We start from the raw sequence: 15,834 nt of genomic DNA, 5'->3' as shown, positions 1-15,834 counted from the left end.
GAATGGTGTGAATGCAAAATTGCTAATAACATTCAAGACATCTGAATACACGATATGGAATACTCATTACATGAAATTAGCATTAATAAAAGTTAACAGACTAATCCCTAAAAGTTTGGTACATTTATGCTTTTAGGACCAGATGCGATATGAGCCCAACCGTTTGTTTCTTCCTTTTTGGTCATGCAAGTGCAGAAATCCTTCCTAGAAGCTTACAGAAGAGAACTGTAAGTCCATCGCCGACCAGATCATTCTGAAAACCGACTCTTCCAAATCTCCAAGTTACTGGGTGAGTTTTCAGTCCTCGAACTTCAAAGTAGAGAGCCCTATGCTGGATCTTGGGAGGAAAAATAAAATAAAAACAAAAAACCGCCGAGCAATGAAAAACATGAATAATTAAGAGTCAGGGAAAAATTTTGCATTTGAGCGCTCAGACTGAAGTTACTTGCAAATAAAGAAAACCATTAATCATTTTGGTAAGAGTCTCATTTGCAAATCAAACGAAGATGAGGGGAAAATTAATAAAAATAAATAGGAATCATCCACAGCAGAACTTACAAATGAAGATGAGGTTAATCTGGAACGGTGTTTTTCTTAGATCAGGCCTTGGCGCTGCAGATCGGTATAGGTCTTCTTGTTGTAGATGTTGCCCTCTTTGTCTTCATACTCTTCTTCTAGATCTGGGCGCCACTTGTTCAGTCCTTGCCGTTCCTGTATTCTCTCCCACAGTACCTTTGCTTCCTGCATACAACATATAAACAACCTTAATCCTATTTACAAATGTAAAACTTAGCACAAATGTAGAATATAAGTTATTCTAAAAAATACGAGTGATACAAGTCTGAAATCAAACTTCTACAATTTGCAATATTGTAGTTAGGTGGAACCATTAAATCCAGGCTCTAACAAATTCATTCAACCTTGCATAATTCACCAATGTCAATAGTCAAAGAGTGTAAGTGGTGAAAACGAACTAGGATGAGGGAAATAATTTACATCAATGAAAGTAACTCGATGAGAAAATTAGTAGGGTTGCAACTTTGACAGGTTAAAAGCCTAACCCACACCATACCCATCTATCAAAATGCTTAAACTGTGCCAAACCTACGAGCCATTTGGGTTCCACAAGTTATTGGACAGAGTCTAGAATTGAGTTGGTAAAAAGGTTGGGGTTGGTTCATAAGAGGTTTTGGGTTCAAGTCCCAATGAGCATAAGAAAAGTGAAAACATTAAAAAAAATAAAAATAAAAATGCAAACAGAGCAAATCTATTAGCACCAGAAAAAAGGGGCACAGCTTATACAGGAATTTGGATTGATATTTTTCAAGACAAGCCTAACCCTAACCCATTATAACATCCTCACGCCAATCCAAACCCCAAGTTGGGTGCATTGGACTAGCCAACTTACAAACCTAAGTATTAGGCAAAGGATATCAGATAAGAGCATACCTTAATTGATGTGATTTCATTGAAGTTTTTGGTATTGGGAATGCCGAGGCAACGCATACCATGCTGATGGCGCCATTCCTTAAAATGCCGCTCAAAAGCCCTACGCCCCCAGTAACTGTGATTCCCACATATCTCACACTTGAATTCCTGAAATTAAAAAAAAGCAGTCTTCAAAGTCCATAGAGGCTATTCACAATTGTCCCCCCAAAGTAAACTCCAATGGCTTCTTTCTCAGTTAGCACATAGCATTTATACCAACTGCCGGTAGTTTCAATCACCAAGATGGACAACAATATTGTCTTCCACATTTGTAGTTCAATATACGTCCATACGCATTTAACAAATAAATACCCGTAATACCCAAAATAAAAAAGAGCCTTTTCCAAATATTTTTTTTAAGGAAGTAAAATGAAAAGGGCATAAATTAACCATTCCTGAGATCCAGATAAACCAGTACAAGAAAAAATGTATGTTTAGAAGGCTCCTAGAATGAAACAAAAGATTACCTGCCCAAGTCCATGAAGCTTATACAACCAGTAAGGAATAGGCTTCCCATCCCAGCCCATTGGCAACTTGAGAGGATTATAGATCTGCTGCTCCTCATCATCACTTTCGGTGTCTGCTTGTACTTCTTCCTGCTCAAAATTTCCAAATCCAAACGTTGACTATCAGAGGTAAGACATGCAAATGGCAGTGTATGATACAATGCAGATAAAAATAAAAAATAAAAGAAAGAAAGCAAATGCTCACACATTGAGAAAATTTCTGTATATTTCTGATTTCCAGTTTATCAACATGTTAACAACAATAAATTTCATAGACATCAGCTTCATGCAGAAGATAGTAAAATTTCCATTTATTTTTAGTTTTCTTTAGCTTTTTCCTTCCAAAAAGTGACTTCTTTTATCCAAAGAAGCAATTTTAGAAGGCACAAGATGTGAAGTTCAAATCTCCATCTTGATGGAGAATCTCCTTGTTCTTTACCACCATCCAACAAATACTGCCATATTAACTGACTTCCCCTTGATTATGAACAAATGGTATAGACAATATATAAGAAAGTGGGCATTGCGGGTTGTATCTAAATTTGTATCATGGAAGATTTAAACAAGTCTAGCTCAAAAAAGCCTGTTCATGGGAATGCCGACACTGGAATGATTATGCCACACAGTTACCATGATGCCTTCACACCTTTGCAGGATGGGGATTTTGACAAGGAAATTCTAGAGAGGAAAAAAACAACTGAAAAAGAAAAAGATATGAGAAGAAAAACAAATAAAAAGGGGAAGCAAAACTACCTCTTCACGTTCTGCTTCCATTTCCTCATATGTCAAAGCCTGTTTCTTCTCGATATTTTCTTTTGTTCGCACGATAGTCTGCACAATGTCAAAACAATAAAATAAACAACCGGTAACCAAAAAACTTTACATCTTTGGTACATCAAATGATTATTCATATCAACGCATGTTGATTCTGAATGCAGAATACAGACAGGTGTAGTAACTGTGACATGCCGGCATGAAGGATTATGAAATGACTTAGAGATTTATTTTGATCAAGGGACTATAACATATACGAACCTCATACAGTAATTCACATATCTTTCTCAACTTCGCCTCTAGGAGGGCAATTTCTTTTGAACTGTCAGCTTCTTTTGGAGCAGCAGGAGTACCATTTTGTTCTGATCGACGTGAACCCTTGGCAAAATGCTTCTGGTCCAACTGCTCAAGAGGTGTGTGCTGCACAGAAGGAAAATAGACATGGAACACGCATGTCAAATTGGATTCTTCACACATTGGTACTAGAAATACGAGGGATATGTTCCAGTAGAGGACTTAGGATGCACAGTAGCGACTCTTTAGATGGGATAAGTTTTGAGGTCAGAAATGGAAGAGTCCTAATGACTGGATTTCCAAGGCTATGTTTGGAAAATTTGAGAGAAAATACTAGGAAACAAAAATAGAGAGGAAAAATAAAAAATAAAATAAAAATAGATCTAAAATCAATAAATTATTTTTATAGGCTATTTCAAACACATTTCACTTATTTTACCTCTTTATATAAAGAATAAATCATTTGAAAATATATAAATTTTTAACTAATTTTAAGAAAATCATTTTTCTTAATATTTTTTAGGACTGAAACATAAGGGTGTTTGTTTTTTTCCTTTAAATCTAAATAGAACTTAATTTGACTTAAATCTAAATACAACTTAATAAAATTAAATATTAAGTTGTTTGTTTTTTTATTATTTTATTTTTGTTAAGTATTAAGTATTAATAGGGTGAAGATTGTGTTGAGATTGTGCTTTGGTTATTTTAAAAAGTTATTTTTAGCATTCAACAAAAAGCCAAATATTTTGCTTTTTCTATTCAGTTAAAAAAAAAAGAATAAGTAAAAAAAAAAAAGTTAAAAACAAATCATCTAAATCTGAAAGCAAATTTGCATTCAACATTACATTTTTATTTTTTTATTTTATTTTTCTTTTTTTAGTGCTTTCTTGGAGCATAATATAAAGTCATCTAAAAAGAGTGAAATGACTACTAAATTAAGGATTATTAGTTGAATAAGAAAGAAGATTATCGATTAAGGCAAATATAATCAATTATAAGCTGTGTCCATGATTCGAATACAATGTTTTCTCAATAAACTTAATTCATTTAATTCTTAATCTTAAATTAGATAAAGAAGCTGAACACAATTTTGATTTTCGGTAAAGATGAAAGAAGCTGAACACGATTACCTTTGTGAGGAAAAGTCTCTCAGCACGCTGCTGAACAGTACCACCTGTCTTTAGTCCTAGAGCAGCCAATGCCTGTCAGGAAAAGATATGATGATAAATAAGGGGAAATCATAACTGAAAGGGAAAATAACAGATGAGTCTGAATCTTAAAGGATAGGCAAATAAAAAAAATAAAAAAGAAAAAAAGGAAAAAGAGAGAGAATATACAAAAGAGACTGACTCCAGTTACTGTGGAAATCATGGCTACTAACAACAAAGCCTGCTTTAGGAATATCAGCAATGAAATGTTTCAGGGTAACAAAGTCAAGCTTTCCACTTTTAGACAGTTTTAAACATTTTGAGAATTTCATTTCAATTTGAAGTTCTATAAAAACTTTTCAATGAAAAATGAATCAATTTCAACCATTTTCAGTAACTGTTTGAATTTGACCCAAAAATCCACAATTTTACCACATCAGCACCATAATTAACAAACCAAAATTGAGCCCCAATCACTGTTGAACTATAAAGGCTGGGCACTGACTGTACTCTTTGTTCCAATGTGGGTAAGAAGCTGTTTGATAACACAATTCTAAGACCTCAGCTGATAACCTAACCTCTATGTAGCTAATAAGGGTAAAGATCTGTTTGATAACACAAGTCAATATAGAACACTAAATATTTCCACATGAAGAATGTTAGAGGATATGTTATATAGAAATCACTCCATTTTTGTTTCACCAAAAAGGGATGAAGTTTGCTTACATTTGTAAGCACTCTTTTCACATGACCGTAAACTATCCAAAGATTGCTCAAGTTTTATCAGGCGTACAATGAGATTAAGTTTTTGGTTCTATAAATTCAATGCTAAAAGGTTTTCATTAATATTGTTTTCAGTTTTATGAAAAATAAGACCAGTCACTTGAAAAATTAAAAAACCTAAGAAAATTTTGAAAGTCTTTCATTGCAGCAACTCAGTGATTGCATCATCCCATATACAAGGACAGATATTCCTCTATGATAAGTAGTTACTCTATAACACTCAAATTAGCAATTAGATAGAGAACCAGCCAAATAATTAAAACTAATAATGCTTTAGATGAAAAGTTCCATGGTTTTACAAAGGGAAAACTATTAGAACTTCAGCACTATTCTTTTCATTTATCCAAATGCCCCATTGGTTAGTTCACAGACAACCCCAGTCCTATATACCACATATAATGCTTTAGATGAAAAGTTCCATGGTTTTACAAAGGGAAAACCATTAGAACTTCTGCACTATTCTTTTCATTTATCCAAATGCCCCATTGGTTAGTTCACAGACAACCCCAGTCCTAAATACCACATATAAGATTAATGCATCACCATAAAAGTTTTAGAACTACAAGTTTGAAAGTGGGAACAATGAAGAGCAAACTAAAGAGTTACTGGAAACTTTAATAATACTACCAAGACCACTTTACCTCCTTTAACATTTCAGGACCCACTTCCATCACCTCTTCAACTGTACTGTAATAATCAAGATCAATTGCCGCATGTTGAGTTGGAACATTCCCATTTTCTTGACTCTCATTCTCCCACCCCTCTACCATTCCATTTGCCCATTGCTCTTCAAAATCGGTTGCAAGCTGGAAAAAAAAACACCCATCCTTATGTAAGAAAACAAGACATGACTGAAAGACCAAACCAAAAGCATTTGTCATTCAAGATTATTTTAATGGACTCCTTTCATCTTCTATCTACTAATCGATTCTCAGCCTCCCCACCACAAGCATGTGGAAAATAAAAAATTAATTATAAGAATAATAATGCACATGGAATTAGGCTCAGAACATAAATCCCTGGCCATTACAAGAGATGATTGTGCTAAAATCAAAGATGAAAATATTTTTTTTTTGATAGATAAGCACAACTTGTATTAAAGGGCAAAAAAGCCAAAAGCATACAGGAAGTATACAAACTCAGCCCCACCCCAAAAAGCAAAAGAGACAAACAGCCTCAACGGCCCTTAAATAGCCGCTAGCCACTCCAAAAAGAGTAAAAGCGAAGAGGACTCCTCTCCCATGTACACTCTCGCCCAACTCCACAAGTTACAAACAAAATAATTTTTGAGTTTCTGTATGTCTAAAGAGCCCCCCCTAAAGGCTAATCTATTTCTCTCCTTCCAAACCGTCCAAAAAATACACACCGGTATGGAATTCCAGATTTTTTTCCTCTTTTTCCCCACAAAGGAGCCCCTCCAACTAAGTAACACCTCTATGACCGTCTCTGGGAACACCCAATGAACCCCAAACAAGGCAAGGATAATATCCCAAAGAACCCTAGCCACTGTACAGTGTAAAAGAATGTGATGTACATTTTCCTCTTCACAACCACACAAAAAACAGCAATTAGGAAGCTGCCACCCTCTTCTTTGGAGCCTATCCAAGGTAAGGATCTTCCCCCATGTAGCTTCCCAAGCAAAAAAAGCAGCTTTGGTAGGGACCTTGTCCACCCAAATGCATCTAACCGGGAATTCAAGGGAGTTAGGAGCAGCCAGCAGGTTGTAAGCACAGCTGACCCCAAATTTACCTTGACCTCCTCCTCTCCATACCACCGAGTCCTCTTCTTGAGAAAGCTTGAAATCCCTCAGCATGTTAAACAAAGCTTCTATGACAACCAGCTCCCAATCATTTGAATCCCTAGCAAATCTGAGGTTCCAACCTCCTTGACCAAGGCTGGAGTCCCACACCTCACTGATAGTTGCATTTTTGTGCACCGCCAAAGCAAATAATTGAGGGAAAATTCTGGACAACGCCTCATCACCACACCAATGATCAGTCCAAAAATTAACCCTCGTCCCCTTTCCCACCTTAAACCTAATGTTGTCCCAACACCAATTTGCCTCCTTCAAAATCTCCTTCCAAACCCCAACACCAAAGGCTCCGCGAGCTTCATTTGTCCGCCAACCAAGGCCTTCTTGCCCATATTTCACCCCAATCACTTTCTTCCAAAGAGTACCCTCTTCAAAAGCAAACCTCCAAATCCACTTACTCAACAAGGCTTTGTTAAGGAGATCAATCTTCCTTATGCCAAGCCCTCCCTTCACTTTCTGAGTGCACACCACCTCCCAATTGATGAGGTGAATTTTCCTTTCCATTCTCCCCCCTCCCCAAAGAAAATCTCTTTGTAACTTTTCAAGCCTTTTCGCTACTGACTTTGGCATCCGAAAAAGGGACAATTGATAAATTGGAATGCTAGCCAAGGTGCTCTTGATGAGGGTTATTCTCCCGCCCTTAGAAATGTATTGTCTTTTCCAAAGGGCTAATCTTCTCCTCATTCTTTCTTCCACCCCATCCCACATAGATATGGCCTTGTGATTGGCTCCAAGAGGAAGCCCCAAGTAAACTGAAGGAAGAGCTCCCACTTTGCACCCAAGCTCCACTGCCATTTCCTCAATTTCTTCAACTTCCCCAATAGGGATTAGCTCACTTTTGGCTAGGTTTATTCTTAGACCGGACGCCGCCTCAAACCAAGCCAAGATCCAGCTTAAAGAGGTAAGATACTCTTTCTTAGCTTCACAAAAGATAATTGTGTCATCCGCAAAGAGAAGATGAGAGACCTCCATCACCAGCCCTCCTCTCCCCTTAAGGCTGCACCCTGAGACGAACCCTCCCCCAACCGCCCTTCTTATGAGAGCACTTAACACTTCCATACCCATGACAAAGAGATAGGGAGATAGAGGATCACCCTGACGCAGCCCCTTGGAACTTGGGAAAAAACCCGCCGGCACCCCATTCACCAAGATAGAAAATTTGGCAGTTGAAATGCACCACCAGATCCACTCCATCCAACGACTCCCAAATCCCATCTTTTGTAAGACTTTCATAAGGAAATTCCAGTTGATGCTATCATATGCTTTTTCAATGTCCAATTTGCAGATCAGCCCCTTCTCCTTACGCTTATACCAAAAGTCAACCACCTCATTAGCTATAAGAGAGGCATCCAGGATCTGTCTCCCCCTCACAAAGGCGTTTTGATCCATTGAAACCACCTTTCCAAGGACCTTCTTCAGTCTATTTGCCAACACCTTGGCCACAAGCTTGTACAGTCCCCCTAGCAAGCTAATAGGCCGGAACTCCCCCAGGTCCTCCGCTCCCCCTTTCTTAGGGATAAGAACCAAGAAAATGGTGTTGAGACTTTTTGCAAAAGATTTTTGCACAAAGAACTCCTTGAACAGATCCATGATCTCCTCCTTCACAAATTCCCAACATGTTTGCCAGAAAGCCCCTGTAAACCCGTCCGGTCCAGGAGCTTTGTCACCATTCATATCCATCAAAGCAGAGTGGATCTCTTCCATAGTGAAAGGCACCTCCAAGCCTTCAGCCTCACAAGTGTTTAGGCGAGGGAGGTGCAGCCCCTCAATATCCGCTCTCCAACTTGGCTCTTCAGTGAGCAGCTGCTGGAAGTTTTGCACAATCCCCTCCCTTACCTCCTGCTCCTCAGTCCTCCACACCCCATTGATTTTGATTCTGTCCATGGAATTAGTTCTACGATGGGCATTGGCCATCCGATGGAAGAAGCCTGAATTTTTGTCCCCCTCCTTCAGCCACAACTCCCTCGACATTTGTCTCCAGTGGGTTTCTTCCAGAAGGACCCACTTTTTGAAAATTTCCTTAGCTTCCTTTTTCATTTCCGTTTCACTTACTGACAGGCTCCTTTCACTTTCCACCCTGTCCCAGAATTCAACCTGCTGGAGAGCCAAGCTCTTATTAACTTCTAGTCTGCCAAACACCTCCCTATTCCACTCTTTGATTTTCTGTTTCAGCACCTTCAGCTTAGAGGCCAATCTAAAACTGGCCTTCCCCCTCACCACTGTCCCCTGCCACCACTCCCGAAGGAGGTCCTTAAAGCCATCTACTTTCAGCCACATATTTTCAAACCTAAACGGAGATGGGCCTCGTCTTAATCCTCCACCCTTCAGCATAATAGGAAAATGATCCGATATGGGCCTCGGCAACCTACATTGAACCACCCCGCAACATTTATCCAGCCAGCACTGAGACACGAGGAATCTATCCAGTCTTGCCCATGCTTGGTTATTTCTGCCCCCACTCCATGAGAACACACCACCTTGTAGCGGAAGATCTAGAAGCTCTAACTCATCTACTACCTGGGCGAATCTTCTCATCGCACCACTTATCCTTCCCTGACTGCTCCTTTCTCTTTGAGACAGGACGACATTAAAATCGCCCCCTATACACCACGGGTCACTCCATATGCCTCTAATTGCCCCTAACTCTTCCCAAAAAACTTCCCTCTCCTCCCTAGAGAACGGCCCATAAACCCCTGTGAAGATCCAGACAAACCCATCCTCCACATTCCTTAGCCTACAGGAAATAGAAAACTGACCCACTTCCATCTCAATCAACTCCAGAGTTCTTTTATCCCAACAAATCAGCACACCACCCGCAGAGCCATGAGCATCCAAAGCCCCCCATTCCAAGAACCTCCCAGTGCCTAGGCTCCTAACCACTCCCTCATCCATTACTTGAATTTTTGTCTCCTGGAGACAAAATAAGTCCACCTTTTGACTCCTAATCATAGCCTTAACCACCTTTCTTTTGGAGCTATCATTAGCTCCCCGCACGTTCCAACTTAACAGTCTTAACTTCATTGGATAACCAGCATTTGATCCCCTCTTTCTTGCATACCATTCCTCAGCTTCTTCCCCCTCTCGTAATTAATGGAGCATTCTAATCTTTTCAGCTCCCGTTCAAACTTCGATTTGTCCAGAAGAATTTTACTATGGACTTTTTCCCTCCTTTTTCTGATCTTGACCAAAAAGTCCAGGATATCCTTCTCCAATCCTTTTGTCGAGAACCCCAGGAATTTGCTAAACCTGGCCAGTTCACTGTCTTCCCAGTCAACCTCTTCCCATCTTTTTTCTTCCAGTGTTTCTGTACGGATCAGACGTAGCTCCTCTCCACCTTCTCCATTACTGCCATTACTGGCCTCCATCAATTCCCAATTGGCTACTGCCCCTTGCTCCATAAACCCTAAACCATTGACAATGCAGCCCTGTGGGTCTCTCTGGCCTACCTCCCAACCAACACCAGAGAAGTCGTAATACCCCAAAGGGGTCCGACTGGAAAAAAGAGGAGAGGAAGAAGGAGCAGCTGGGACCAATAATCCACCAAGACTAGATGTATTTCCATACCTCTGAGCTTCTTCCATTAGGGCACCATCAGTCCTTGGGCACCCCACAAGGCTTGGTTCCTCCATCTTCTCCATGCTCTTCAACCAGAAAGAAGAAATGCCAGCGTCTGGCTCTTTCAGCAGTCGTGGGCCAGTCCAGCCCAAAAGGCAAGCCTCTCTACACGGGCCTAAAATGTTATAACCCAGCCCAGACGCTTCTGATGACTGCAAAATTGGCTTGGCCCGTTCCACATCCTCCCTCGGCAACAGCCCAACAGCCTGTGATCCCTCACCTGGCAGCCCAGACGACCCACTCCATGACGGCCCAGATATCAATTTTGACAAATATATGGCTAACTCGATTTTAAGGATATATCGGGATATATCGATGGATATTTTGACACAAAATATCGGTGAAGCAAAAATTGATCAAAACTTATGAAAATGTTGGAAAATCTCTAAGAAATGATTTTTTTTTTTTTTTTTTTGATAAGTAAGAAATGATATAAGAAGTAATAATAGAGATTTTGAAATTGTTTTGTTGAAGAAATTAATATATTCATGCGTGTGTGTTGATAAGAAATATGGATTTTATAAGTGTACATTCATTATTAAGATACATTAAATATTATTCAACAATAATATTGTAACATTTCATAATGACATGTTCAACCTGAAAATATATTTAATACTAAAATTATGATCTATTTAATTCAAATGTATTCAATGATATAAAATAAATGATGATATATATATATATATATATGATATCTTGATTTGTAGTATTTTTTTTATTTTTAACAACCAATTATATGAAATTTAAAAATAAAATAATTAAAATTAATTTATTTTATTATCTTGTTTTTTAATTAAATCTAACTTCCAAAAACAATAATATATAATCATATTGCATTCCTGACATAAGACCAAAGTGGCCCAGTTGGTTACCTACTTAAGAACTAGGTAGACAAACCAGGTTCAAGTCCTCTGGTTGCATTTTTTGGGCATAAACTCAAAAAATCTGTGAATGGATTTATCCTACCTAGATTTTGTGTCGGGCTCTACCAAAGCACAATATTTTTACAAAATATCACTCAATATCAGCAACATTTTCGCCCATGGCTAAAATCTGGCCCTTAGAACAAAATATCTCATAGGCCATTGGATTTACAAAGAATCCATAACAAGTGCATATAACATTGTGATGTGGCTGCCAACAATCACAGCTCAAATTGTCACAAGACTCATGACTCAAAGATTTTGATGTTTTCCTTTGAATTCATTTTGAAGAAAATTGTGTAATAGCATTGTCTTTGTTTTAAATGAAAAAGGAAAATCAAATATCATTTGATCTGTAAAAATCCCTCAAAGCCAAAATTGAAAAGTAGAGAACCTGCAAACCTCACTGCCAGGTAGGTTGATACAGGTATCACTATTTTGGTAGTACACAAGGAGGCTACATGTCATAGAATATTGTGATGATTTTCAAGAAATAAGAACAAAGACAACAGACTTCATGGAAAGCAAACTCAACAATGATATGACAACAAAAATAAAAATAAATTTTTTTAAAAAAATAACCAAGCTAAAGCAAACCTTTGTAAATATTCTATCGAGATCTTGCAATGGCTCTGTCCGCTCGAAAAAATATATCAGATACTCCAGTAGATTCTCTAAATACTCCCTATATTGCCTGCAGAAAAAAAAAGGGCATAAATGGGAATTTAAAATATAATGTAAAACTTTTGCAGGAGACCCAAAAGACAGAAACAACCAGAAGTCGAAATTATCAATTATTTTTTAAAAAATTGCATTCTAAAATGAAGGCAAAAAAGTTCACCTTGTCAACTTCAACTTACGAGGGATCTTTTGTGGTTCTGAAAAGACTTCAACATAAGCAGAGTACTCAATGTGCTCCCCAAATTTTGAATTAATATATTCATTGTACAATTCATGCAGGTCCAAATAACGTCCAAAGGCTTCCTGAAACCAAATCAAGATTAATAATGGTAAGAAAAAGGTGAGAACACGAGTCAACACAAGCAAGGACACATATGAGAGAGAGAGACAGAAACCTCTCCACGAAACTCAATTCGCAGTTCCTCTTTGAGTAGCTCCTCGTACTCCTCATTAGCATCAACAACACGTGCAGCTTGATGTTTTCTATGGTACTCACGAATCTGCATATACAACTAAATATTTCACTAAAAATACAACATATAATCATGCAAGAACACAGTCATACACACAGCTTGTTTTATTTTTCCCCTTCCAAAGAAAAAGAACACCTAATAATTACCTCTTTCAATCTGTCATAAAATGCACTAAACACGTTTGTTCCGGTTGCTGTCTGACCCCCAAGCGCTGCAATCTCATCCTTCCTTGCATTATCTTTGTCTTCATAAATATCAATCTGGAACAAACACAAGATAATAAGTAAATTGCATTATATTAATCTATTTTCTGGGCATTGTTACATAACATGATATTAGTTAGCTGAAGATTTGAGTTCCATTAGCATACTGAAAACGAACATATATAAAAGAATTCAAAGATTCTGCATCTTACAATTTTCATTATTTCAAAACTGAATAAGGAAAACTCCAGTCAACTCATGCCTGAAACAACATTCTGTACAGTTTGAAATTATTTTTTCATTTTTTCCCACAAAAGATACCCAAAACACAAGCATCTCTATTTTCTTTTTTCTTTTTTTGAATTGGCAATTATTATTATTTTTTTTTCCTGTTCCTAAGTTTTCTCAGAAAACATATGTATGGTAAATATCCAAGAAAATCCAGAACAGCATTAATCAGAACCATGTCCAAAATAGCACAAACTAAAAAAATAAAAAATAATTAAATCTTGAGAACCTAGTAAAACCTCTATTCTTTATTTTCATTTCCTCAGTTTTCTTGGAAACCAAACTTATGCTAAAAATGTTCAAGGGAATGAAAAATAAACATTAGTAATTTACCATGAGGTAAAGAGAAAAAATCTAAGAGAAGATGAAAATCAATAAATTTTCTAAGAACAAAAACACCAAGTAAAACTACTGGACCTAAAAATAAGACCTGGTAAGACTATCTCTCTCTCTCTCATTCGCATTTTTCTTGGCAACCAAACAGATGGTATATGTTCAAGAAAGTCCAGAACAAACATTAATAATCTCCTTGAGCTAAATAGTAGAAACTAAAAAAAAAAAATTAACAACTGCAACCAAACAGATGCTGAAAATGTTCAATGAAATCTAAATTAATGTTCAATTCAGTAACCATGAACTAAACAACACTTTTTTTTTCCAGAAAGAAAAAGGAAAATCAATAACTACTGAGATAACAAAACACCTAGTAAAATCACTGGACCTAAACATGTAGTTGCAAAAAGTTTCTTTCGTTTTCTTTTCAGTTCCTTAGTTCTCTCTATAGAGGAAAATTAGAGAAAATAACAGGAACTACAAGTTAGTTTCGGTTTTTTCCTCCATCTAAAAGTTTTACAAAAAAAGGAAAAAGAAAAATCAATAAATATGGATAAAAATAACCTAGTAACACCACTGGACCTCAAATAACATAAAACACAAGGTTGCAAAATTTTTGTTTCATTTCTCTTCATCTCCTCAATTTTAGTACAAGGAAATCCAAAAACATGCATCAATCATCAATGGCAACCTAAATTCCACAACTTAACAAAAAAAAAAATCAATAAATTTTGAGAGAACAAAAACATCTACTAAAAATACTAGACCTAAAGATCACACATAGTCAGATTGGCCAGTTTCTTTTTTCATTGCTCTTCCCCAGTTTGCTTAGCAATCAAATAGATGGTAAATGTCCAAGAAAATCCAGAACACACATTAATCATCTCCTTCGGCTAAATAGCATCAACTAAAAGAAATGAGAAAATCAATAGATTTCTCAGCGACCACATGGATGCTGAGCATGTTTGAGCTAAACAGAAAAGATTTTAAAAAAGAATAAAAAAATCAATAACTTGTGAAAGAACAAAAAAACACCGGTAAAACTACTGGACCGAAAATCACATTAAACATGTAGTTGCAAAAAGTTTCCTCCATTTTCTTTGCAGTTTCTGAGTTAGTTATCTGCGCAGATGAAGGTTAGAGAAAATGACAGGAAATTAAAGTTCTTCAACACATTTATATATATATCAACAAATTTTGGGAGTAAACATAGCCTAGTACAACTGCCGAACCTCAAATCACATAAATCACAAGATTCCAATCTTTTCTTTCATTCCCTTTTCATCTCCTCAGTTTTGCTAAGTATTCCAGGAAATTAAAAACAAGCATCAATCATCCAACGCAAGCTAAGTACCTCAAATCAACCAAAAAAAAAAAAAAATCAATATTAACAAAAATACATTTCGAGAGAACAAAACATCTAGTACTACTGGTGGACTAAAAATCAACAAATTCTGGGAGAAAACATAACCTAGAATGACTGCCGGACCTCAAATCACATAAGACACAGGATTCCAAAACTTTTCTTGCATTTTCTTTTCATCTCCTCTGTTTTGCTAAGTATTCCAGGAATTAAAAAACAAGCATCAATCATCCAACGCAAGCTAAGTACCTCAAATCAACCAAGAAAAAAATCAATAAATCAATAAATTTCGAGAGATAAAAAAACACCTAGTTCAACAACTGGACCTTTATTCACATAAAACTCAAAGGTTGCAACAATTTTTTTATACTTTCTCGAGAGAACGAAGGTTCGAGAAAATGAGAGAAAATTACGAGTTTCTCTGTCGTAATGGTGATGGTGTCGATCATATTTCGAACTCTGTGGCTCTGAAATAGGCGGTCCTTGCTCGAAGCCGGCTCGTTCTGCAGATCCTTCACTATGAGCCGCTCAAGCCGCTCGATTTCTTCGTGACCCGCTCGAGTAACTTCCAGTAGAGTCGACGACATCTTCAACAGGTCGGGTGAGTCTCTCCGGCTTCGTTCGCCGGAACCAAGCCAATCGACCTAGGGTTTCTCTCTGTCTCCCTGATTTTCTGCACTGCGAGGGGTTTTCAAAGGGGAGGAGATGAATTCGATTTATATTTTGAAAACGACGTCGTTTGGACTCGTTTGGAGGCAGTCGTAATCCATCTCACATTAACCAATAATTTCTCGCCGCGTTTAATATGGGCGTCGAAATACCCGAAGAGCCCTTCCTTATGCTCTAATTTTTGTTCGTTTTATCTACGTGGAGAGCTTTCATTGCTTTTAACTCCGCTCTAACCATTGCCACTTCCACACTGGACCTAAGTGAAACGACGTCGTCCTGAGAGGTCGTTATTTGTCGGGACTCGGGACTAATAGAGTTCCCATCAGGTAAACAAGGCATGAGACCTGCTGAACAACAAGTCCCAATAATATATTGCCACGTTTCAAATAGTTCCTTTAGACAGAGCAAAAACGACGCCGTGCGAGGGCTCGTGGGAGTTATTGCTTGCCACGTAAGAAAAAAAATTACTTTTGCGAT

At 37.5% G+C, this 15,834-nt stretch overlaps 1 protein-coding gene across 2 annotated transcripts; it reads right to left on the bottom strand.

Annotated features, from left to right (window-relative positions):
* Positions 1-3: 3 nt before the first annotated feature.
* LOC100253705 (splicing factor SF3a60 homolog) lies at positions 4-15,456 on the bottom strand. Of its 2 annotated transcripts, none has more exons than XM_002268000.4 (13): positions 15,102-15,456; positions 12,648-12,761; positions 12,424-12,528; positions 12,189-12,331; positions 11,945-12,041; positions 5,635-5,799; positions 4,193-4,264; positions 3,030-3,188; positions 2,748-2,825; positions 1,956-2,084; positions 1,450-1,596; positions 559-741; positions 4-337 (listed from the first exon to the last, which is right to left on the bottom strand). In XM_002268000.4, exons 1-12 carry the CDS (start codon positions 15,273-15,275, stop codon positions 595-597), a joined length of 1,530 nt encoding a protein of 509 aa, XP_002268036.2. In that variant the 5' UTR covers positions 15,276-15,456; the 3' UTR covers positions 4-337; positions 559-594. The 2 variants fall into 2 exon arrangements, with proteins under 2 accessions (XP_002268036.2, XP_010662981.1); XM_010664679.2 differs by having other exon boundaries at positions 4-331.
* Between the last annotated feature and the right edge of the window lie 378 nt (positions 15,457-15,834).

The sequence above is a fragment of the Vitis vinifera genome, chromosome 16 (assembly GCF_030704535.1).
Source record: "Vitis vinifera cultivar Pinot Noir 40024 chromosome 16, ASM3070453v1".
Taxonomy (NCBI): Eukaryota; Viridiplantae; Streptophyta; class Magnoliopsida; order Vitales; family Vitaceae; genus Vitis; species Vitis vinifera.
The sequence above is the reverse complement of the archived record's forward strand: the minus strand, read 5'-3'. Positions and strand labels throughout refer to the sequence as shown.

Excerpts from the sequence above, each read along its gene's own strand:
- LOC100253705 (XM_002268000.4), bottom strand. The coding sequence starts at position 15,275 with ATGTCGTCGACTCTACTGGAAGTTACTCGAGCGGGTCACGAAGAAATC. Across the intron at positions 12,529-12,647 it reads TTTATGACAGATTGAAAGAG|ATTCGTGAGTACCATAGAAA; the intron begins GTAATTATTAGG and ends TTGTATATGCAG. Across the intron at positions 2,085-2,747 it reads TGGAAGCAGAACGTGAAGAG|GAAGAAGTACAAGCAGACAC; the intron begins GTAGTTTTGCTT and ends AATTTTGAGCAG.